Here is a 24,593-nt window from a genome sequence, read left to right on the forward strand (position 1 = left end):
CCAACAGCATTAAAAAAACTGTGGAAATGGTACATGTAGTTAAGTGTGAAATGATTTAAATTTCTTGATATGTTCAATGAAGATACTCTGCACACTAAGCTAAGGTCAGTAGCAACCAGAAAGAAGTGAATGTTGGCCAAAGTCTTCTGAAATCGAACAATTAACAGAGGGCTACTACAAATGATTAATTCATTTTCAAAGTTCAGTATTTTCCAAAATATAAGGGATAATCAACAATTTTCCATTCAAAGGCCATACAGTCCAGAATAAGTGTGCCAATCAGACAAAATTCTGTGAGCATTGAGGTAAACAACCCACTGTTACACCATGTTGAAGATACAAGTGTGGTAAAACAATGTCCTGCTGCATGAAGAAATCTGTACGTGCCTGCTGCACATTCTCATCTGCCAGAATCTGTTGACCCTTTGAGTTCTTTTTTTTAGGACATTTGCTCAAACGTCATCCACTTGAGTTCACATAACCTCTGCGTTACCACACTTACAATATGGTGACATGCTATCGTGAAATTTGTGTATCATTCCACAACGGGGTTTTTCCAACAGATGTGCTGTCATGTACACATTCTTCATTCCCCGATGGATGTTTACTGGTGTCTGTCCTTTGGCAGCCAATAAAAGACATTCATTGCAAAGACAGAAGTGTATCTCTCACCCCCTTGCCACATGTCGGTGCTTACATACCCACATCTGAGTCATAGTAAGTTGCTTATACACTGCAGCAACTCCCTCTGACAATATTTTTTATCACACCTGATATTTGACACACAGACACAGACACGCAAGTTGGGATATGTGAGATTTTACAACACTGCAACACACATTCAGAAGCAATTATGGAAAAGAACTGACATGTAAATAGAGCATTGTACAGTCAAGTTATGACATTGGTTGCGCCTGGAACCAGAAAAATATCAATTTACCAAGTGTGTGTGTATATGCAACTGTGGAGAGGGTGAGGGGAAGTTTCATACACATGCCAAAAAATCAATGGTGCACACAAGCCACAGTGTTACAGTACCCCAGCTAACACAGTGGAAGATTTGTAACAGTGGTTATATTTCAAACAGTACCATCAGCAGCTCCTGTAGTCAAGGATGTAGCCAGGGCTTTGTCAAGGAAGGGGGGCTGTGTGTGTGTGTGTGTGTGTGTGTGTGTGTGTGTGTGTGTGTGTGTGTGTGTGTGTGGGGGGGGGGGGGGGGGGGGGGGGTCCTATTTGTTGAAGATGACCTGTTGAAGACTCATTTTCATTTATTCTGAAAATTTTCCTAAAGAATGATAAAACATTTTAATTGACAATGGTCTCATTTTTCACAGTGCAGAGATATAATCTCTTAGGAGTGCTGTATTTTAGCAAACCACTAAGAAGCAGACATGCTCCAATCTCCCTTCACCATCCAAAATCATTTTACACTCTTCTTTGTATAGATGGAGGTGAAGTGAGGGTGGGTCAGAAATCTGGGATAGATGTGGAAGGCTTGATCTAAGCAAGTATACTATATTACTTGGTTGGTTGGTTGGTTGGTTTGTGGGAAAGGACCAAATAGCGAGGTCATCAGTCCCATTGGATTATGGAAGGATGGCGAAGGAAGTCAGCCGTGCCCTTTCAGAAGAACCATCCTGGCATTTGGCTGAAGCAATTTAAGCAAATCACGGAAAACCTACATCAGGATGGCCAGATGTGGGTTTGAACCATTATCGTCCTGAAAGTGAGCCTAGTGTGCTAATCACTATATAACAGCGTTCTGCCTTTTCTTTCTTCAGTCTGGATTTGAGCTGAGGAAGTGACCTGCAATGCACGAACGCTAATTTTTTGGGTCACCATGATTACCCCAACAGGGTTTTTGGAACAGAGATCTCTGTTCAACAGAGAAGCTAGAATAATTTTTAGTGGCAAAAATGTAAAGGACCTGGAATTATTCAACGTTATGTTTCCCTAATTTCCTCATTTAACTATACAACAATCACTTCTTGCAATGTAAGAAAAATCATATTCTGCATTAAAGAATGTTCTGGCAGACGAATGCTTGAGCCTAAATGAGGAGAATTTGGATTATTTTTTACCATACGGTTTTTAGTGCTGAGAGTCTCCAAAAAGACACTTGGCTTGCATTCGATGCAGCTCTTCATTTAAGGAAAGGGGCTGCATCTTTAAGGGAAATGGAATCTTCAGGAAATAAGGAATTCAGGGCTTGGCTGTGGTCTATGGTAAGGGACCATTGCTAGCATTTGCCTAAACTGAAAATGGGAAACCACAGTTGCTGGCAGATGGATTCAAACCATCTCACATCCCGAATCCAGGGACTCTTACATCAGTGGCTCAACACATAGTTACCCTAAGTTAGTGGTGAATTCGGACAAACTGGTTGTTTTACATTGCTTTAAAATAAAATAATATGCATCAAAACACAAGACAGAATTCTGATACTGCATGTTCTTTCTTTAACTGTATGTATTTACTTATTTGATAGTGCATGAATGCAGGCATTTTCATATTTAATTTTGCGCAGAATTGCAGGCTTCAGTTCTTACAGAACTACAAGAACATAGTTTTGCATGAAAAGGGGAGGGAAGGAGGCAGGATGCAGATGGCTCAGAGGCATTCAAGTAGCCCACTGAAAAAAAAGCTTTTAAAAATTTACTGTAGAATGTGCTGTAATCATATACCCCTTCCACTCTCCACCAACTCCCATTGTTCCATATTGAAAACAGATTTCATAGTTGAGTAATGCACTGGTGACCAGACTAGGCAATATTTTGACATTTGGGCTACTAATGATAGAATATTAAGCAAATTTTTAAAGAAATGCAACCATCGCCATTTGAGTGCTATTTTTCTTGATAAACGTGATTTTTGGATGTCAGAAAAATCCAGGTGTATTTTTCTGCACCAATTTTAATTTAATGTTATTTGTAATGATATTTACCACTCCACTGCCTTCTGAAATACTGAAATATTGCAACCTCAAAGTTATACCAGCCTCCAAGTATCTCTAGTGCTAACACTAAACTGCTATAGGTATGTAATTAGGCTGTAACAGTAGTTAGTACATTTTTTTTAACTTATCATAATGCTACTGGACACTCAGAATCAGTTTTCCTCTCCTTTCATGTTACAAACATATTGATAATCAGAAACTATCACAACAGCACATACTATAAAAACAATGAAAAGTGGCACTTCCATTAAATTCAACAGCAAGTAAGAACTGAACTGATTAATAAAACAACTGAGCTCAATTGGCCTTGGCTAAATAGGGGATGGGCAATAGCTGATAGTGCTATGGATGCATACACAGTTTAAATCTGCTGTTAGCCTTGCTGACTACCGGTAGTGCGTATCCCACTTTTTGTTGTATGATCCAAAATCAAAATATTTTTCAATTTCACTAGACGGCAACTAGGTCTTGTGCAATTTTATTCAGGTGACGGGGTCTGGCCCCCTTGTCCCACCGTTCCCAAACAATGCTGGAATTTTTTATGGACAACCGTGCACCATTTCACTGTTCGCGATTGGTTTGAAGAACACTGTGGATAACTTGAGTGATTGATTTGGCCACCCAGGTCACCTGACACGAATCCCATCGAACATTTATAGAACATAATTGAGAGGTCAGTTCGTGAACAAAATCCTGCACCAGCAACGCCAACCATTGATAGTTATTGAGGCCGCATGGCTTATTCCTGCAGGGAGCTTCCAATGACTTGTTGAGCCCATGCTACATCTAGTTGATGCACTACACCAGGTAAAAGATCTGACAACATCCAGAGGCATCCCGTGACTTGTCACCTCAGTGTAGATGGGACACTAATTTCCACTAGACACACAGTGAGGCTACACGAACCTTCAGTTTCTCGAAGCCAGACATGCAGGCCAGGCTGGTTGTCCGCAGCGAGTAGTGAATGCCAGGGCAATGTGTGATGCGGAGGACCATCAGGTGGGCACACTTGCTCAGCGACAGCAGCGAGCTCGGGGAGAACCACGGGCACCTGCACCGGGCAAAGGCAGAAACACAACTGTCACACACCAGTACCACTAAGCAACAATTGTTCCGTACAAACTACACTGTGTCACCACATGCAAACAAACACAGCCATCACAATTTATGTAAAGCATTCTTGAGAAATAATACAGGGTGTCTCAAAAGAAAAGTTTATATCTGAAGACCACTCTTCACACGCAACAAAACTGAAGAATGAGGGGTACATTCATCACTTGCTTGGCCTTTAGGAATTCAGTCGATATGGAGCACTTCTCAGGCATAGACTGCGCAATCTTTGTGCAAGAAGTTTACAAAAATAGCCATTCGATGATTGTAATGTGGGGGAAATTTTGCAGTGATTATGGATTGCATGAAGTAAATGATGCTTCAAATGTTCCCCTTATCCAGAAATGGATCAAAACACTGACGGGTTCAACACTAGCTAAACCAAAAGCCAGGCAACCGCAGTCATAAATAATGGAAGACTCTGTGGAGAATGAAAATTTGTCTACTCATGAAGATTCTAACCTCTTCATTTATAGGTGTGCAAGTTCTTTGAATAAGCATAGTTCGTCACTGCACTGAATTCTTCAAAAAGACAAACTGCACCCTTAAAAAATACATTTGCTGCAAGAATTAAAGCATCAGGATGCCAGACATGGTGTGCAGTTTATTAATGATGTGACAGTGGCCTTCATTTAACAATATCTTGGTTTCCAACGAGGCTCATTTTCACCTGAACCGTCATGTCAATAAGCAAAATTGTCGTTACTAGAGTGCAAAAAATTCTAAACAGAAGCACAATAAACACCTTCATTTGCCAGAAGTTACTCTACGGGCTGCAGTGTCAGCTCGAGGAAAAACTGACATACTTTTCCGAGGACAAGAGCAGTCATGATTTTACATTTAATTTGGAATGTGATGTAACAGCGATAAATGTTTTTTTATGCCTGTATTGCAAAACTTTCCTGGTTACAACCAAAGAATGTGGTTTCAGCAAGACAGGGCCACAGAACACATGTCCAATGCACCTATACTGCGAGTTCAACAAATTTTCCCTGACAAATTGATTTCCAGGAAGTGAGACAAATTGGCACCCACACACTCCAGACTTTAGCTCCAAGAATTTTTTATCGGCATATGTCACATCTAAAGTATATGTCAATCTGACTTCTCCGGAGTAACAGAAAGAAAGTATCCATAGTTAAGTGGCAGTCATTCCAGTGTCTACATACTGGGCCGTCATGCAAAATTTTGATCATTGTTTATATGAGTACTGCAGGCATGCTGGATTGCATTTAAATTACCTTTTTAAGAAACAAATTCCTAAACTGTATATTTCGATGATAAAGATTTTGCCAATAGCCTATAACCTCTATTTTATTTTCACACATCAAATATAAACTTTTTTTGAGACACCCTGTATTGTGTTTGGCAGATTTCATAGATATCTTAATCTAAAACAATCCTCCGAGTGCAAAATCAGCGCATACATATGGCTCACACAAGGACAGATGGACAAATGAGATCACAAAATTGTTTAATTATCAGCAGTCAGTCACAGTTGCAGTTACTTTTCCACAGTCACCATTGTAAAGTAACAGTAGGCTGCCTCAATGAAAAACTCCAGTTCCTGGCCAACTGAACCATACACTACCACTTTGCAATGAAAGATGTGATCAAAAACTAACAGCAATTTTTTTTTTTTTTAATTTCGCTGGATTTATACACCCAATTTTCAATATTTTATCTTGTTGCTATCCATGTTCTCACATTTTTCAGCTGTTGAAGCTCAAAAATGTTATACATGTTTTCAAATGAGCAGTGAACTTTGCCTTTCAAAAAATATGGATCAAATCTTTATTAAATTGAAAAGAAAAAAGTGCTGCACCACATTCGAAATGTTGACTGTGGCTTTTGGTGAATCCATTACGAAAAAGAAGAGTTTATAATTGGTAAAAAAATGTTTCAAAGTGGATCAAGAATACACTGAAGATAGGACTAGCACATCAATTACTGACGACAGTGTACAAGTACCAAAAAGAAAGGTTCTGGAAAATTGCTGAATCACCATCAGAAAGGTTGCTTATGATGTCAGCAGATCCTTTGGCTCATGCCAAGCAATTTTTGGCAGCAATGTCAACATCACTCAGGAATTGCTGAATGAAGTCTACAGTGATCAAGAACTTCCAGAAGGTTAATAAGCACATGTCACTACATCATTCACTGACTAAATTTGTTGAAATAGTTGTACTTGGAGCTCACTTATGATGAATTATCACGAAGTTGTCATGAAATATACACTCCTGGAAATTGAAATAAGAACACCGTGAATTCATTGTCCCAGGAAGGGGAAACTTTATTGACACATTCCTGGGGTCAGATACATCACATGATCACACTGACAGAACCACAGGCACATAGACACAGGCAACAGAGCATGCACAATGTCGGCACTAGTACAGTGTATATCCACCTTTCGCAGCAATGCAGGCTGCTATTCTCCCATGGAGACGATCGTAGAGATGCTGGATGTAGTCCTGTGGAACGGCTTGCCATGCCATTTCCACCTCGCGCCTCAGTTGGACCAGCGTTCGTGCTGGACGTGCAGACCGCGTGAGACGACGCTTCATCCAGTCCCAAACATGCTCAATGGGGGACAGATCCGGAGATCTTGCTGGCCAGGCTAGTTGACTTACACCTTCTAGAGCACGTTGGGTGGCACGGGATACATGCGGACGTGCATTGTCCTGTTGGAACAGCAAGTTCCCTTGCCGGTCTAGGAATGGTAGAACGATGGGTTCGATGACGGTTTGGATGTACCGTGCACTATTCAGTGTCCCCTCGACGATCACCAGTGGTGTACGGCCAGTGTAGGAGATCGCTCCCCACACCATGATGCTGGGTGTTGGCCCTGTGTGCCTCGGTCGTATGCAGCCCTGATTGTGGCGCTCACCTGCACGGCGCCAAACACGCATACGACCATCATTGGCACCAAGGCAGAAGCGACTCTCATCGCTGAAGACGACACGTCTCCATTCGTCCCTCCATTCACGCCTGTCGCGACACCACTGGAGGCGGGCTGCACGATGTTGGGGCGTGAGCGGAAGACGGCCTAACGGTGTGCGGGACCGTAGCCCAGCTTCATGGAGACGGTTGCGAATGGTCCTCGCCGATACCCCAGGAGCAACAGTGTCCCTAATTTGCTGGGAAGTGGCGGTGCGGTCCCCTACGGCACTGCGTAGGATCCTACGGTCTTGGCGTGCATCCGTGCATCGCTGCGGTCCGGTCCCAGGTCGACAGGCACGTGCACCTTCCGCCGACCACTGGCGACAACATCGATGTACTGTGGAGACCTCACGCCCCACGTGTTGAGCAATTCGGCGGTACGTCCACCCGGCCTCCCGCATGCCCACTATACGCCCTCGCTCAAAGTCCGTCAACTGCACATACGGTTCACGTCCACGCTGTCGCGCCATGCTACCAGTGTTAAAGACTGCGATGGAGCTCCGTATGCCACGGCAAACTGGCTGACACTGACGGCGGCGGTGCACAAATGCTGCGCAGCTAGCGCCATTCGACTGCCAACACCGCGGTTCCTGGTGTGTCCGCTGTGCCGTGCGTGTGATCATTGCTTGTACAGCCCTCTCGCAGTGTCCGGAGCAAGTATGGTGGGTCTGACACACCGGTGTCAATGTGTTCTTTTTTCCATTTCCAGGAGTGTAGTTTATATTGAGAAGTATGGTCAATGCCTCTACACATACCAAAACTCTCACTTATACAAACTGATAACAATATTATGAAAAGGATAGACTGCTATGCACCATGTAGAGAAGATGCCGAGTTGCGAACAGGCACAGTAGAAAGCGCACGAACATGGATTGACCTAAGCACTGCTCTCATACATGACCACTGTCACTTGCCACCAAGTTTTCTACTTTAAATGAAGGCCTGTTGACCCAGAGCTCAAATGTATAGCAGTCTTTCTGTCATACGTAACAGTGACAACATCTATGGTGAGTAGCAATCTATCCTTTCCTTGTACTGTCTTTACTCCATATTGGTTTTTCCACTGTGTGGCTTATAAAAATTGTACCAAGAAATATAATTGTTATTACTATTTGACTTAAGGGAGCAAACCAGGAAGAATGTTAGCAGCGATATCCAATCTGTAATTAAGAAGTTAATGCATTTTATAAATTATGAATTATTGTAGAAAGGTATCTTAACTGTTTTGGCTGTGACAACTGTTTTATTTTGGCATCTTTATTACTCTGAAGTAATTGTTATGATTTATAAACACAAGCGCTACCTTTTTCTGAAAAGCTACTCAACATTTGGTTGTATACTTCAGGTGAAATTTCAAAAAATCCCTTCTAAAACTGTGCCCACAATAGAAGATCCATACCTTCCCCAAAATTTCAAGTGTCTGTCCTTAGCAGTTTGGGCTGGGCACCGATGAGTCAGGACATTGCCTTTTATATAAAAAGTATATGCACCAAATTCAAAGTCATAGCAACCCCTATTTTTCATTGCATTTTCGAATTTTGTAAATTGTCTTTCTCAAATTCAAAGATCACAATAGCTATGATCATTAACTAAATATTGGTCATGTCAACATGATGCTGACACACAATACTGTAGGTACCACAAATATGATATTTTGATACTGAATAGTTTCTGTAAAATCATTTGAGAAAGACCGCAGGTAGTGTGTCTCAATTCTATCACCACAGCGCAACGCCAACCAGCCAAAAGAGGGCAAATAATGTCGGTATCCCCTTCCAAACAAACAAACCCACCCAAGGCATCGGCCAACATATCCTGTGTGGGTTCTACTTACGGGACACATTGTATAAATGGGGTTGACATATGGACAGTAGCCTCTTAAGGTCCCTGCCCACACAACTGAGCAACACATTTTGTATGTTTAGGTGTTCTGAACGACTGACAAACAGTCTTTGTTGGGATGTTGGGCAGATAGAAAAGCCCAACAGCTGAGCCCCCAACACTCCACCCAACAAATTCTGCCACGAGTAGCGCTGTCGTGCCAACCCCTATCGACTTTCAGTGGCCCTTAATTTATAAAATATATGGTACTTGCTTCATTGTTTTAAGTGAAAGCCTTCTGCTACGAAGAGTAAAGTGTGGAATTTTTTTCATAGGTCTGATTGCTGCTAAATACTTCATTTCTTACGTATCTGTAGATGTATTTCTTAGGTGATGTGCGCCACCACTATGTGAAGTTTTCCTTGTTCGAATTTGAAATGAACCTGACAACTGTGATCCACCCCCACTGCCCCCATATCACCCTGTTAACTTTCCACACTTCTTAACCTCACCATCATTCAACAAATCCCTCACAACATACAAACTAGCCTTACATCCACAGAAAGAACCACAGTCCACCATCTAAAAATGATCCTGATCTTATAATCCCACCTGCGGTCAAAGGCTCCACTGGTGTTTTGAATCTCAAAGATTACCTGACGGAAGGACTCCAGCTATCAGATACATCCACCTACAAATCTTGCCACAGTGACCCCATTCCAGAAATCCAGCAGGATCTCTAGTCACTCCTCAAATCTTTAGGCCCATCCCAGAAATTCTCCCTGAAGTCCTCTCTTCTCACCCCTACCACTCCCTGCACTCCTACCTTCTAGGTGCTTCCTGAAGTCCATAAATCCACCCACACAGGACACCCCATTGTGGCCGGTTACTGTGCCCCCACATAGAATCTGTTCCTATTACCCCTAACCCACCCTCCTATCTAAAAGATACCAACCATTTCCTCCACTTATTCTCCACAGTTCCTGTCCCTTTACCACATGGTGCCCTATTTATCACTAGTAATGCCACCTCCATTTACACTAACATCCCTAATGCCCGTGAACTTACCACTTTTGAACACTACCTTTTCCAAGGCCCAACAGATTCAAAATCAACAACCTCCTTCCTAGCCTCCATGACCAACTATATCCTCACCCACAATTACTTCTCCTTTGAAGGCATTACCTACAGACAAATCTGGGGTATGGCTACAGGCACCTGCATGGCACCATTCTATGCTAACCTATTCATGGGCCATCTAGAGGAATCCTTCCTACAAACCCAGAATCCCAAACCCCTCACCTGGTTCACATTCATTGATGACAACTTTGCAACCTGGACCGAGGGTGGGGACACCCTTCCACATTCATCCAGAACCTTGACAGCTTCTCCCCCCATTTGCTTCACCTGGTCCTACTCAACCCACCACCTTCCTAGATGTTTACCTCCACCTGAAAGATGGCTACTTTAGTACCACTGTCCATATGAAACATACTAACCACAAGCAAAACCTCTACTTCAACAGTTGGCACCTGTTCCATACCGAGAAGTCCCTTCCATACACACTAGCCACCACATCTGCAGGGACGTGCAGCCCCTCTCGAAATATATTGAGGGTCTCCCTGAAACCTTCACAGACTGTAATTATGCTCCCAACCCTGTACAAAAACAAATCTCCCATACCTTATCTTTCCAGTCCCCCACCAATTCCCGAAGTATCACCATCGGGCCAAAGAGCCCATTGTAACTCAGTACCACCCAGGACTGGAGCAACTGAATTACATTCCCTGCCAGGGTTTTGACTACCTCCTGTGCCCTGAAATGAGAAATGACATGTCCACTATCCTTCCCACCCGTCCCACAGTGGTATTCTGCCATCCACCGAACCTACAGAACACACTTGTCCATCCCTACACAACCCCTGCTGCCAACCCTCTGTAATAGACCCAGATGCAAGACCTGTCCCATACATCCTCCCAGCACCACCTACTCCATTCCGGTCACAATCACTTATCCGATCAAAGGCAGGGCTACCTGTGAAACCAGTCATGAGATCTACAAGCTAAGTTGCAATCACTGTGCTTCATTCCATACAGGCACGACAACCAACAAGCTGTCTGTCCGCATATATGGCCACCGCCAAACTGTGGCCAAGAAATAAATGGACCACCCTGTTGCTGAGAACACTACCTAACACCATGTCCATCATTTCAATGACTGCTTCACAGCCTGTGCCATTTGGATCCTTCCCACAACACCTGCTTTTCTGCATTGCCCAAGTGGGAACTCTCCTTGCAATATATCCTATGTTCCCATGACCTTCCTGGCCTCAACCTTCATTAGTCATTGTCCTCATCCATCCGATATCTTCCCTGTGCCCGTTCCAGAACTACACATTCTGCCAACACACCCCGTCTCAGTCTCTTTACTTCTTTCCTTTTCCTTTTCCACCCCACTCCACCCCCACCCCCATCCCTCCCCGGCCCTCCATCTAGTTCCCAGCTACCCTCTCCACCTTGTCCCTGCATGCTCCCAGCAACACACCTTACTATCCCTCCCCCTCTCCGCCTCAGCCTCCCCTCAGCCCACCACCCAGTTTCCACTCCCATCGTGCACTGCTGCTGCTGCTGCTTGCAGTGTGGCATCATCTGCCAGAGACTGCAGTGTCTCATGTGTGAGCTGCGTCTGCACACGAGTGGACACGTGTGCGTTGTCCATTTTTGACAGAGGCCTCGTTGGCCGAAAGCTTATTTGTGACAGTCTTTTTGTTGTGCCTATCTGCGACTCAACATCTCTGCTATATGGTGAGTAGCAACTTTCCTTTTCATAATAATGTTACACTCCAACCTGGATTTTCCAGTTTTTGAAATGAAACTTCACACTTACAGGTCATCTTTTATGCTACATACATATATAAACTAACAACATTTACACAAACGTCTTTTGTTTTGTTTAATTTGTGTTACCAGTGAACTATGAATCATGTTGCATGGGTCAGACATTATTTTAATTGATGATTGTGGGGATACAACGGTACCAAATTTGAGGTCCACTTAACTCCTGTCAGTTGTTAGAAATTTTAACAGCCTCTTTGCAGCTTACAGCCTTACGACTGTATTCCTTTTTGTAAAGAATGGTTTATTCTGATCTGCAGCTCCGAAATACACGATTCATCCACTCTTAGATAATTATGAAAATCAGCTGATCCCAGTTGTGTAAGTACCAGAACGTGGGTGAATTTCTTTCCTTGTGTTAGCACTTCTTGCCCCATTACTTTCTCTCAGCTTTTTATGGCATTATTAACTCTAAAACAGTCAAGGCAAAACACCGATTTTGTTTGTGTAAAGCAAAGTGGGATATCTTACAAGATAAACACAATGAACTTTAGATGGACAAATCACAACGGCGTGTGTAGGCTGCCACGAAATCAGTAGGCCAGCTGACAAATTAGTTTGTGAGTAGGAGCCTTTCATAGGGGCAATGCATCAATTCATTTTAGTCAGCTATTACTTAAAGGTAGACTGTGCCAAAATCGCAACTGCAGCTAATAAATAGATCTAACAACAGGAATGTAAACGCGGACGAGAAAAAAACATTCCCAAATTTATCACAGATTTCACGGTTAGAAATACACCTTCTGGGTGGAACTGCATTTCTATCCAGGTGAAAATACATTATAACATGGGTGAAAGTAGCGAACTTCGAATTCCAGAAAATATGGTACAATAATGTGTGTTCTTGCTTTGTAAAATACTACTAGATGATATTTTTAATCAAGAAAAGCTAAGCTTTCACATACAATACTGGTCATCAACAATTATTTGCTGTTCTTTTTGTCAGTGTGTGGTTGGGTAGGATCCTAAATTGCAGCAGCACAAGCACGATTGCAAATTTCTCTGCTGTGCACTGAATATTTGGTAGGTTATCTGGCTGAACGCGGGCTTCATCAATCATTTCCACTTTTCCATAGAAAAGACCATTACATGTGAAATTGCTCAAGCACTCAACTCTCACTTTTTTGAAGGGTAGTTATATTTTTGGCCCTCATCAGTGTATCATTTGTAATCTCCGAAAGAACTAAAATAAATACGGAAAACTAATCTTCACGCTGGGTCTTTTTTAGCACGTATTTCCCTGTAAGATATATTAGACACGAATATGCAAGCAAAAATTTCGTAAATAGATCTCGCCGCGACGAAAAATGTCTTTGCTGTAATGACTTCCATCCCAATTCGCATATCATATCTGCCACACTCTCTCCCCTACTACATGATAATACAAAACGAGCTGCCCTTTTTTGCACCCTTTCGATGTCCTCCGTCAATCCCATCTGGTAAGGATCCCACACCGCGCAGCAATATTCTAACAGAGGACGAACGAGTGTAGTGTAAGCTGTCTCTTTAGTGGACTTGTTGCATCTTCTAAGCGTCCTGCCAATAAAACGCAACCTTTAGCTCACCTTCCCCACAATATTATCTATGTGGTCTTTCCAACTGAAGTTGTTCGTAATTTTAACACCCAGGTACTTAGTTGAATTGACAGCCTTGAGAATTGTACTATTTATCGAGTAAGATATATTAGACACAAATATGCAAGCAAAAATTTCGTAAATAGATCTCGCCGCGACGGATTTCTTTTGGAACTCGTGTGGATCACCTCACACTTTTCATTATTTAGCGTCAACTGACACCTGCCACACCATACAGCAATCTTTTCTAAATCGCTTTGCAACTGATACTGGTCTTCGGATGACCTTACTAGACGGTAAATTACAGCATCATCTGCGAACAACCTAAGAGAACTGCTCAGATTGTCACCCAGGTCATTTATATAGATCAGGAACAGCAGAGGTCCCAGGACGCTTCCCTGGGGAACACCTGATATCACTTCAGTTTTATTCGATTATTTGCCGCCTATTACTACGAACTGCGACCTTCCTGACAGGAAATCACAAATCCAGTCGCACAACTGAGACGATACCCCATAGGCCCGCAGCTTGATTAGAAGTCGCTTGTGAGGAACAGTGTCAAAAGCTTTCTGGAAATCTAGAAATACGGAATCAACTTGAGATTACCCATCGATAGCGGCCATTACTTTCTGCGAATAAAGAGCTAGCTGCGTTGCACAAGAACGATGTTTTCTGAAACCATGCTGATTACGTATCAATAGATCGTTCCCTTCGAGGTGATTCATAATGTTTGAATACAGTATATGCTCCAAAACCCTACTGCAAACAGACATCAATGATATAGGTCTGTAGTTAGATGGATTACTCCTACTACCCTTCTTAAACACTGGTGCGACCTGCACAATTTTCCAAGCTGTAGGTACAGATCTATCGGTGAGCGAGCGGTTGTATATGAGTGCTAAGTAGGGAACTATTGTATCAGCTTAATCTGAAAGGAACCTAATTGGTATACATTTTTTTTTTTGTTTTAGGGCGCAATACTGCTATGGTCATTAGCGCCCGGTCTGTGACTTAGGAAACAGTAAAAAGCCGAAATTGAAAACCAGCAGCAATGAGAACAAAACTCAAAAAATTGGAGAAACTAAAAGCAGAAGGAAGGCTTAAAAATCCACTACAGAAAGGGGTTGGTAGTCCCCAAAAAAAGCTTCAAATGACTGACGTCATTTCACTGGCACTAATAAACTCGAGAACGCGATCGGCTGAGCGCGTGTCATCTGCTAAAATCGACGATATATCAGGCGATAGCTCTAGACGGGAGCGTAACGGATTAAAATAGGGGCATTCAATTAAAAGGTACCTTACCGTCCACAGCTGAGAGCAGTGGGGACACAGTGGGGGAGGATCGCCGCTTAAAAGATGTCGATGGCTAAAAAGACAGTGCCCTATCCGGAGTCTAGTTAAAATTATCTCCTCCCGACGACGCGTTCAGGAGGAAGAGGTCCAAGCACAAGGAAGAGCTTTCATGTCCCGCAATTTATTATGGGTAAGTGTCGACCAATGCGTGTGCCATAAATGAACAACACGTCGACATAGAACGCTCCGTAGATCGGCGAAGGGAATCGATTGAATAGCTGGCCGAGGAAGAGAGACTGCAGCCTTGGCTGCAATATCGGCCGCCTCATTTCCACAGATACCAACGTGTCCCGGGAGCCAGAGGAACGCCACCAAGATGCCCCCCAGGTGGAGCAAGCGCAGACAGTCCTGAATCCGGTGGACCAGAGGGTGCACAGGATAAAGAGCTTGGAGACTGAGGAGAGAGCTGAGAGAATCTGAGCAGATAACATACTGTATCCGCTGATGGCGGCGGATGTAGTGGACAGCCTGGAGAACAGCGTAAAGCTCCGCAGTATAAACCGAACACTGGTCGGGAACCTGAAAGTGATTTGGGGTGTCGCCAACAATATAGGCACTCCCTACACCTAACGATGTTTTCGAGCCGTTGGTGTAAATAAATGTGGCGTCCGTCATTTGTGCACATAGAGCAGCAAATGCCCGACGATAAACAAGTGAAGGGGTACCATCCTTGGGAAATTGACAAAGGTCACGGAGCAGGCAGATCCGGGGACGGAGTCAAGGCGGTGCTGTACCCCAAGTTGTCAAGGTTTTAGGAAAGCGGAAGGAAAGAGAATGGAGCAGTTGACGGAAGCGGACTCCCGGTGGTAGTAGGGAGGAGGGGCGGCGGCCTGCATACCCTACATCAAAGGAGGCGTCGAAAAAAATGTCATGGGCTGGATTAGCAGGCATGGAAGACAGATGGCTAGCATAACGACTCAGGACTGCTCGCCGATTGGATAGCGGAGGTTCAGGAGTCTCAGCATAAAGGCTTTCCACAGGGCTGGTGTAAAAAGCTCCAGACACTAAACGTAATCCACGGTGGTGGATAGAGTCGAGACGCCGAAGAATAGACGGCCGAGCAGAGGAGTAGACTATGGTTCCATAGTCCAATTTCGAGCGCACTAAGGCGCGATAGAGGCGGAGAAGGACCACTCGGTCCGCTGCCCAGGAGGTACCATTCAGGACACGGAGGGTGTTGAAGGATCGCAGACAGCGAGCCAAAAGATAGGAAACGTGGGAGGACCAGCACAGTTTTCTGTCAAACATAAGACCCAAGAATTTAGCGCCGTCTGAAAACGGAAGGTTGACAGGACCTAGATGTAAGGAGGGCGGAAGAAACTCCTTACGTCGCCAAAAATTAACACAAACGGTCTTACTGGGAGAGAAATGGAAGCCGGTTTCGATGCTCCAAGAGTGGAGGCGATCGAGACATCCTTCAAGACGTCGTTCAAGAAGGCTGGTCCGTTGAGAGCTGTAGTAGATCGCAAAATCGTCCACAAAGAGGGAGCCCAAGACATCAGGAAGGAGACAATCCATAATTGGATTGATGGCAATGGCAAACAGTACAACACTCAGCACTGAACCCTGGGGTACCCCGTTTTCTTGGGAGAAAGTACGGGAGAGAGTAGTGTTCACCCGCACCCTAAATGTGCGCTCTGCCATAAATTCGCGAAGAAAAAGGGGCAGCCGACCTCGAAAGCCCCAAGAGAACAGTGTGCGGAGGATGCCTGTCCTCCAACAGGTATCGTATGCTCTCTCCAGATCAAAAAATATTGCTACTGTTTGGCGTTTCCGGAGAAAATTGTTCATGATATAAGTGAAGAGAGCAACAAGATGGTCAACTGCAGAACGATGCTTTCGGAATCCGCATTGGGCAGGTGTTAAAAGACTGAGGGATTTCAGCCACCAAGCTAAACGGTAAATCACCATACGCTCCAAAACCTTACAGAGACTACTCGTGAGAGAAATGGGGCGATAGCTAGAGGGGAGATGTTTGTCCTTTCCAGGTCTGGGAAAAGTACTGTCGGTCCAAATTCGATTATAAAGGCGAAGGAGGTAACGCAGACTATGGGTTGATAAATGCAGCAACATTTGGACGTGGATACCATCCGGTCCTGGGGCGGAGGAGCGAGAAGAAGAGAGTGCATGTTGGAGTTCCCGCAAGGAGAAAACAGTATTGTAGCTTTCGCGATTTTGAGAGGAGTAAGCAAGAGGCCGCACTGCCGCTGCACGTTTCTTCGGGAGAAACACTGGCGGGTAATTTGAAGAGCTCGAAATCTCAGCAAAGTGCTGACCCAACGAGTTAGAAATTGCGACGGGGTCCACTAATGTGTCATGTGCGACAGTGAGCCCAGAGACCGGGGAGAAACTAGGCGCGCCTGAGAACCGTCGAAGCCGACTCCAAACTTCCGAGGAGAGAGTGAAGGTGTTAAATGAGCTAATAAAGAATTTCCAGCTTGCCTTCTTGCTATCGTGGATGACACGACGGCATCACGCTCGGAACTGCTTATAGCGGATACAGTTGGCCAAAGTAGGATGGTGGCGGAAAACGCGGAGAGCACGTCGCCGCTCACGTATTGCATCACGGCATGCCTCGTTCCACCAAGGAACTGGGGGGTGCCGGGGCAATTCGGAGGTGCGTGGTATTGAATGTTCCACAGCTGTAAGAATAACATCGGTAATATGTGTGACCTCATCGTCGACGCTGGGAAAGTGACAAAAAAAGTGTCCAATCGGCTTGGGCGAACTTCCAGCATTGCGGGCGGATGTAGGGCAGTTGAGGCTGCAGTCTAAGGACACATGGAAAGTGGTCACTCGAGTGTGTATCATCAAGGGCGAACCATTCGAAGTGCCGAGCTAGCGGAACAGTACCGCCCGCAAGGTCCAAATGAGATAAATTTGTCGTGGAGGCAGACAAAAATGTAGGGACCCCAGTGTTGAGGCAAACTAGATCTGCTTGGTGGAAGACGTCTAGCAATTGTGAGCCACGTGGACAAGGATGTGGAGATCCCCAAAGCGGGTGGTGGGCATTGAAGTCCCCAACCAGCAAATATGGGGGTGGAAGCTGACCAAGAAGATGAAGGAGATCAGCTTGCGCCATTGGTGCGGACGATGGAATGTATACAGTACAAAGAGAGAACGTGTATCCGGAAAGGGAAAGACGGACGGCGACAGCTTGGAAGGAAGTGTTTAAATGGATTGGGTGATAATGGAGAGTTTCATGGAGAAGAATCATGAGTCCTCCATGTGCTGGAGTGCCTTCAACAGAGGGGAGATCATATCGGATGGACTGAAAATGAGGGAGAACAAAGCGGTCATGGGGACGCAGCTTTGTTTCCTGAAGACAGAAGATTACCGGCGAGTAGGATCGTATGAGGACCGACAATTCATCCCGATTGGCTCGAATGCCGCGGATATTCCAGTGGATAATGGACATAGGGTGAACAGAAAATGGAGGAATGTGACCAAGGTCGCTGTCAACTCAACGACTGCTCAGAGCTTGCGACCGACAGCATGGAATGGCATTCAGCCGAAGGCAGAAGATCCTGATCCATAGGTTGGTCAGGAGCAGCTCCTGCCACCAGCGATCGGCCGGTTGAGCGGCCGCCAGCAGTGCGCCTCGGCGACACAGAGGACGGCCGAGGGCGATTTCCGCCAGGTGGTGCTGTAGATGGGACACGCCTTGGCGGAGAAGGAGAGGAACTGGGTTTCTTTGTAGCCTTCTTGGAAGTATGATGTTTAGAGGAAGGAGGAACCGATGCTTGTGAAGTTGGGGTACGTAAAAACTCTTCATGAGTATGCTCTTTTTTCGAAGTCTTGGTGTCTGACTTTTGGGCTCGAGATTTAGCAGAACTCGACGAAGGGTGAGCCAGAGAGTGGGCAGGCGAAAGTGGTGAGGTTGAACGGGCGATCTTTGCGCTGGCCGATCTGACGACCGTGGCACTAAAGGTGAGGTCGCAAGTCTGTGTGGCCGCCTCCTTTGTTGGCCGAGGAGAAGCAAGGACAGTGCTGTTTTTTACTTTCTGAGGCACGGTGGGCTGTCGACTAGCGAATAATTTTCGAGCAGCAAAGGTCGACACCTTTTCCTTTACTCTAATTTCCTGGATGAGCTTTTCATCCTTAAAAACGGGACAATCTCGAGAGGAAGCAGCGTGGTCACCCATACAGTTGATGCAGCAAGGGGATGGAGGTGGACAAGCACCCTCATGGGCATCCTTGCCACATGTAACACATTTGGCCGGATTGGAACAGGACTGGCTGGTGTGATTGAACCGCTGACACTGATAGCAACGCGTAGGGTTTGGGACGTAAGGGCGAACGGAAATTATCTCATAGCCTGCTTTGATTTTCGATGGGAGTTGAACTTTGTCAAATATCAAGAAGACAGTACAGGTTGGAATGGTGTTCGTGTCAACCCTTTTCATAACCCTATGAACAGCCGTTACGCCTTGGTCAGACAGGCAGTGCTGAATTTCTTCATCAGACAATCCATCAAGGGAGCATGTATAAACGACTCCGCGCGAGGAATTTAAAGTCTGGTGCGGTTCCACCCGGACAGGGAAGGTGTGTAGTAGTGAGGTACGCAGCAATTTTTGTGCCTGGAGGGCACTGTGTTTCTAACAACAGGGTGCCATTCCGTAATCTGGAACAAGACTTTACAGGACCTGCAATTGCGTCGACACCTTTCTGAATAATCAAAGGGTTGACCGTGGAGAAGTCGTGACCTTCGTCAGACCGAGAAACAACAAGGAACTGTGGCAATGATGGAAGAACTGACTGTGGCTGAGACTCAGTGAACTTACGTTTGTGAGCAGACATAGTGGAAGGTGAGGAAACCATTGCGGAAGAATCCCCCATGATTACCGGCGTCTCCGATGGCGCGCTCCTCCCTTGTGGGGGCCCTCTCTGGGGGCACTCCCGCCTTAGGTGATTGTTCACACCTCAGGTCACACCTCCCGACAAACGGACGGAGGGACCAATCGGCACTTTCGGAAGGTATCAGCTCGGGTAATCACCCCTCCCTGGGCCTGGCTGTTACCAGGGGGTACGTACGTGTCCTACCTGTCTACCCGGGGCGGGGAATTACGCGTTACCCCGTCACCGGCTACGCATGGAAGTGTGTGGGTCGGCCTTCAGACACGCAGAGGGAGGAAGAAAGAGAAAGGGAAAGGAAAGAAGAGAGGTCTCAAACGCCGCAGCGGAGAAAAGGGTAAAGAGAAGAGGTAAGGAAAAGAGAAGGACAAAGGAAGGATGAAGACATACAAGCAAGGAAGGCGAAGAATGCGGTACATTTACAAGTGTCCGTCTCCGGACGTAGGCACAAACCATACTCCCAGAGGAGGAGAAAGGGAAGGAAAGGGCCAGAGGTGAGGGGGGGGGGGGGGGGCGCGAAGATGGGAGATGGGGAAGGATGCGGAAAGGGAAGGTATGCAGCCCGGAAAGGAAGGAAGGCCACATTAGCTCGGGGTCCTGTGCTCGCTACGCACGTATCCACAAAAGAGTTGTGGATCCCCTGGGGGGTAATTGGTATACAATCTGGACCTGAAGACTTGCCTGTATCAAGCGATTTGAGTTGCTTTGCAACCCCTAAGGTATCTACTTCTAAGAAACTCATGCTAGCAGCTGTTCGTGTTTCAAATTCTGGAATATTCCATTCATCTTCCCTGGTGAAGGAATTTTGGAAAACTGCGTTCAATAACTCCGCTTTAGCCGCACATTCATCGGTAACAGTACCATCGGCAGTGCGCAGCAAAGGTATTGACTGCGTCTTGCCGCTTGTGTACTTTACATACGACCAGAATTTCTTCGGATTTTCTACCAAATTTCGAGACAATGTTTCGTTGTGGAACCTATTAAAGGCATCTCGTATTGAAGATGTGCATTTTATTTGCATCTGAAGTTTTATTTTGGTGTTATTCTCTTGTGTATGTTTTATTGCTGCAGCGGCGACCTAAACTAATATTCTTTGTAACAGTATAAATTCTTACAAGACAAAATTACAAAAATTTAGCTGAAAACAATGAAAAATTAGAAGAAATCAAAAACATTAGTAGGTTTTTCCCAGAGTTCCCATTTGTCCTGGAACATATTACACCCTGTATTACATAAAGGTAGACTAGGTCAAAATCACAGTTGTGGGGAATGACCACATTTGATGTAGTAAAGGTAGAAAACTTTGTCCTTTCTGCCTCACCACTTACTGCTGATCCCCTCTGCAGAAACAAGTGCCTCACCTGTGTAGCTCCAGCTCCCGTAGGTGGGAGAGTGTGGTGTTGCAGCCCATGAAGTATGTGTCCGCCAGCCGCGGGTTCGAAAGCCAGCAGCGGCGGAACGCCAAGAACTCGAGGCTGCTCGGCAGCGTCCCTGGCCGTACCTCCTTCTCGTCAATATGCTGGTCCCACAGCACCAACGACTTGAGGTTCGGGCAGCGTGCATCCAGCTCTCTGATGAACTCCCCAGACACGTAATCACCAAGATTCGGGTACATTCTGTGCAAAGAGAGGTTGTTTTAAAAGAGGGGGAAGGGACCAAACTACGAGGTCATCAGTTGCTCGTTCATAATAAAATAATGCCACGAGAGTGAGAATAAAATAGACGAGAGAAAACAAAACAGAAAGAAAGGAAAAACCACAGGAACGATGGAAATGCAACGGCCACTGAAAGGAGCAAAAGAGGACAAGAAAACAACAGAGATGCAAGAAACAGAAGAGAGTAAAACAAGGAAGCAGATTACAGTGGCTGGCCAACCACAAAAATGAAAAGGAAAAGCCAGCCACCCTGCAACACATTAAAACCTCCACCCTAAAACCACTAGGGTGGAGAACACAGAAGGACAAAGGACAGGCACTAAAACTCAGATCGAATGATAAAACCCACCCTCACAGATGAAATGTAAAACCAAATCAGCCGATGACGGGTTGTCTGCTAAAATCAATGATAACGAGTCCGGCAACTGAAGATGAAGTCACAGGGCAGCCAAAGAAGGACAGAGCAGAGTAGTACGGGCCACTGTCAACCGGGCACCGCACCGACACTGAGGTGCGCAGCTCACCGTTGGACTAGAAAAGAAGGTCCCTGTGAAATATGATACCCTGGACCACCTGGAGGTGACTGGGGTTGCTGAAGCTGATGGATACAGAAACATCCCCAGCTTTTCACAAATGAGTAATGCCTGTGACTCAGCAGAGGATGCTGTTTTGATCGAGACTGACCCAGGTCTCATTTTGGACAAGCCCTCCACCTCCCCAAACTTGTCCTCTAAATGCTCAACAAAAAACTGAGGCTTCATCGTCACGAAAGATTCCCCCATCAGCTCTCGAACATACAAGGTATCGGAGAAAATAAGATCCACTGCCATCCTTATCCTGGCGTTCCTCCCACGGTGTGGCCAGGGAGGGGAAGGATCTGGGGTCATTTCTGTGCGTTGAATTGAGCACGTGAACTCTTCGAGACTGCTGGTGTTTCACCACCAGCAAGAGATGACGGATTACGCGTCATCGCGTGTCATCCGCCCCCACGCCACCCACTCCGACCGGGGGCCCTCCCCACGGGGGACACCCAGAGGCAGCAAAGGCCACCTGGCAGGATGGCCATTGCTGAGAGTCCCGATGCTCCAGGGGGATGGGCATCTACCCCTTGGCATACGTGGGGAGTTAACAGCACTGTCATCAGCAGAGTGATCCCTGTGTGGTCAAGGGGGTACAACCAACGGGTACACGGCGGTCCCACCACAACTGTGCAAAGAAGTCCACGGTCATCGTCAATGCAGAAATCGACACTGCATTGTGCATGGTGGGAAACACACCCAGAAAGGTGTCCAATTTATAGTTTTAAGTTCAGTGTAATAAATGCTACAAAGTGGTAAAACCCCTATATTCATTTTGAAACACCCTGTATTTCATTGCAAACATGGAGAAACTAGCTATTAAGAATGTTTTAGTTCATCAGAGTAAGTCTAATAGATTGTATCAGTGCATCAAAGTTATAACTCAGATTACGCAATACACAATTTATAGAATTGATCAGAGCACTGACTATATACAGTGCATGTTCTGTTTTATTTGACCCACAGTTTTCTGTAAAGTTTGATACCCACAATATCGAAACACTATTTCTCGAACCATTCCCATACTCGGTAATTTTCGACGTGTTAACAGTTCTCGTTTCAGAGATCTCTTACTTTGATGTAATTGGTAGTTAACTGTTCAGCACACAGTAGTGACAGGTGTGTCTAACGAAGCGTATTTCTTCATAAGACAATTAATGGTAGTTCCTTATTCTCTTGTATATTGTGGTAATTTCTAAGCAGTGTATAAGTTTTGCGAATCTGTGGTGGGTAGCACAGGAAGCCAGTAGACAGTCGGTCTAATTGTACTGGTCATCACGCACACATGTTAAGCTGTACACTGATGAGGACAGTGTGACAACTATTAAAGCACACTGAAGCACAATACTATGCAGCAGAAAAAACCAATGCAGGAGCCGATGTACACGAAGTCCCCTAGGTTGTGCCACACACCCTCTAAATGATGATATGAGTTTTTATCTTAGCTGACATGTTTTCCAGATGTTTTTTAATAAGATAGAGAGCAGTCACGTGTGATAAGATACTTGTGGTACTTGTGACAGAGAAAATTGCCATCAAATTGCACATTGAGCTCAGTGCTAGCGTCTTTGTTGTTGAAGTGAGATGCACAAACATCACTCTTATTGGTGCTGGGCTTCAGTCTCCATTTTTTTAAATACGAGTTGAATATACCCAAGTTCTCTGTCAGTTTTCCTTTGACCCACTGAGCTCTTTTCAGTGACAAGCTGGAGTGATATCGTCTGCAAAGCAGAATTTATTTTAAGATGTTTTTGGAAGATCAGATAAATACAGGCCAAACAGGAGAGGTGTGATAGTCTTGTGGCAGGTCATTATTTAGTTTCTTATTAAGTTTATTTTCACAAAAGCAAATCTGGAAGTATTGCTTGCTTGTGTGCCTAGCTGTAGGAGGGGCTGGGCAGTAAGCCCAGTGCCCTGGCCGCCTTTCACCCCTGGGAAAGATTCCCAGTACTCATTTGATAGCTGGCCAAGTGGACCTCTGTCCATCCTGGAGGGACTGGAATGAGGAAAATCTCCGTGTCTTGCTATCCCCACATCATCGTAAACTTTATTTCGTATGTATATGGTTGAATTTAAAATACAGAAGTAGTTATTTTGTTAAAAACCTCTTTCATATTTTATGTAAACTTGTGCAATGCAATAGTGTGTGTCCAGAGATGATATAACAATGATTTGAGGAAGATAGCTGGACAATAAATGAAGGTTCTTCCCTGAATTAAGAGATACAATATTGGTTGAGCTAATTGAGCTTGAGTACAAGACACATTAGAAAGCAATGTATTAAAGAGATTGATATTAATCCTGCACTGTTGTAGAAAGCTATTGTGCAAGAAAATGTAAAGTAAAGAAATACATCCAAGGTGGCCAAGTGCGCTGTAATGATTGTGAAGGACATTGAGATTGTGAACTTATGTTTTAACAGATATTTTCAATTCCATTTTTGCAATGTGTAGCTTGTCAGCCCAAACGAATACCACACGACAATTCTTTCATGTGAAGCCCGGCATCAGCAGAATGCATTGGTTTGTTTCCAGTTTCAAACAAAATGATTTTTTAATGAATTTCATGTGTCCATTCAATAGAGAGGTCCCAAATTAGTCTAGTGCAGTAATTGTTTTAGTGAAATCTATTAACATGGAGAGTAAATCACATGGAATAACTGGCACTCCAGCAATGACTGAGCAGCTGCTTCTGCAAGGCAGTAGCAGTCAGTAAGATCCAAGGCGGTGCTGGAATACCAGTTATTCCACATGTTTTACTGGCCCCGTCTATACAAATCGACAAAACCACACCGGTGAGAGGCTCCCACTGTCACAGAGAAGAAGTTCGTTTGCATTTTTGTGGCAATTAACGCA

At 45.0% G+C, this 24,593-nt stretch overlaps 1 protein-coding gene across 1 annotated transcript in view; it reads right to left on the bottom strand.

The window, feature by feature from the left end:
* The window catches only part of LOC124718751, a 44,815-nt gene that overhangs the window by 9,959 nt on the left and 10,263 nt on the right, over positions 1 to 24,593 (bottom strand). The window contains exons 4-5 of the mRNA XM_047244365.1: positions 20,867 to 21,121; positions 3,863 to 4,007 (exon numbers count right to left, since the gene is read on the bottom strand). Coding sequence (XP_047100321.1) covers positions 3,863 to 4,007; positions 20,867 to 21,121 — 400 coding nt within the window. The remainder of the gene's footprint in view (positions 1 to 3,862; positions 4,008 to 20,866; positions 21,122 to 24,593) is intronic.

Source organism: Schistocerca piceifrons, chromosome 10, assembly GCF_021461385.2.
Source record: "Schistocerca piceifrons isolate TAMUIC-IGC-003096 chromosome 10, iqSchPice1.1, whole genome shotgun sequence".
NCBI lineage: Eukaryota > Metazoa > Arthropoda > Insecta > Orthoptera > Acrididae > Schistocerca > Schistocerca piceifrons.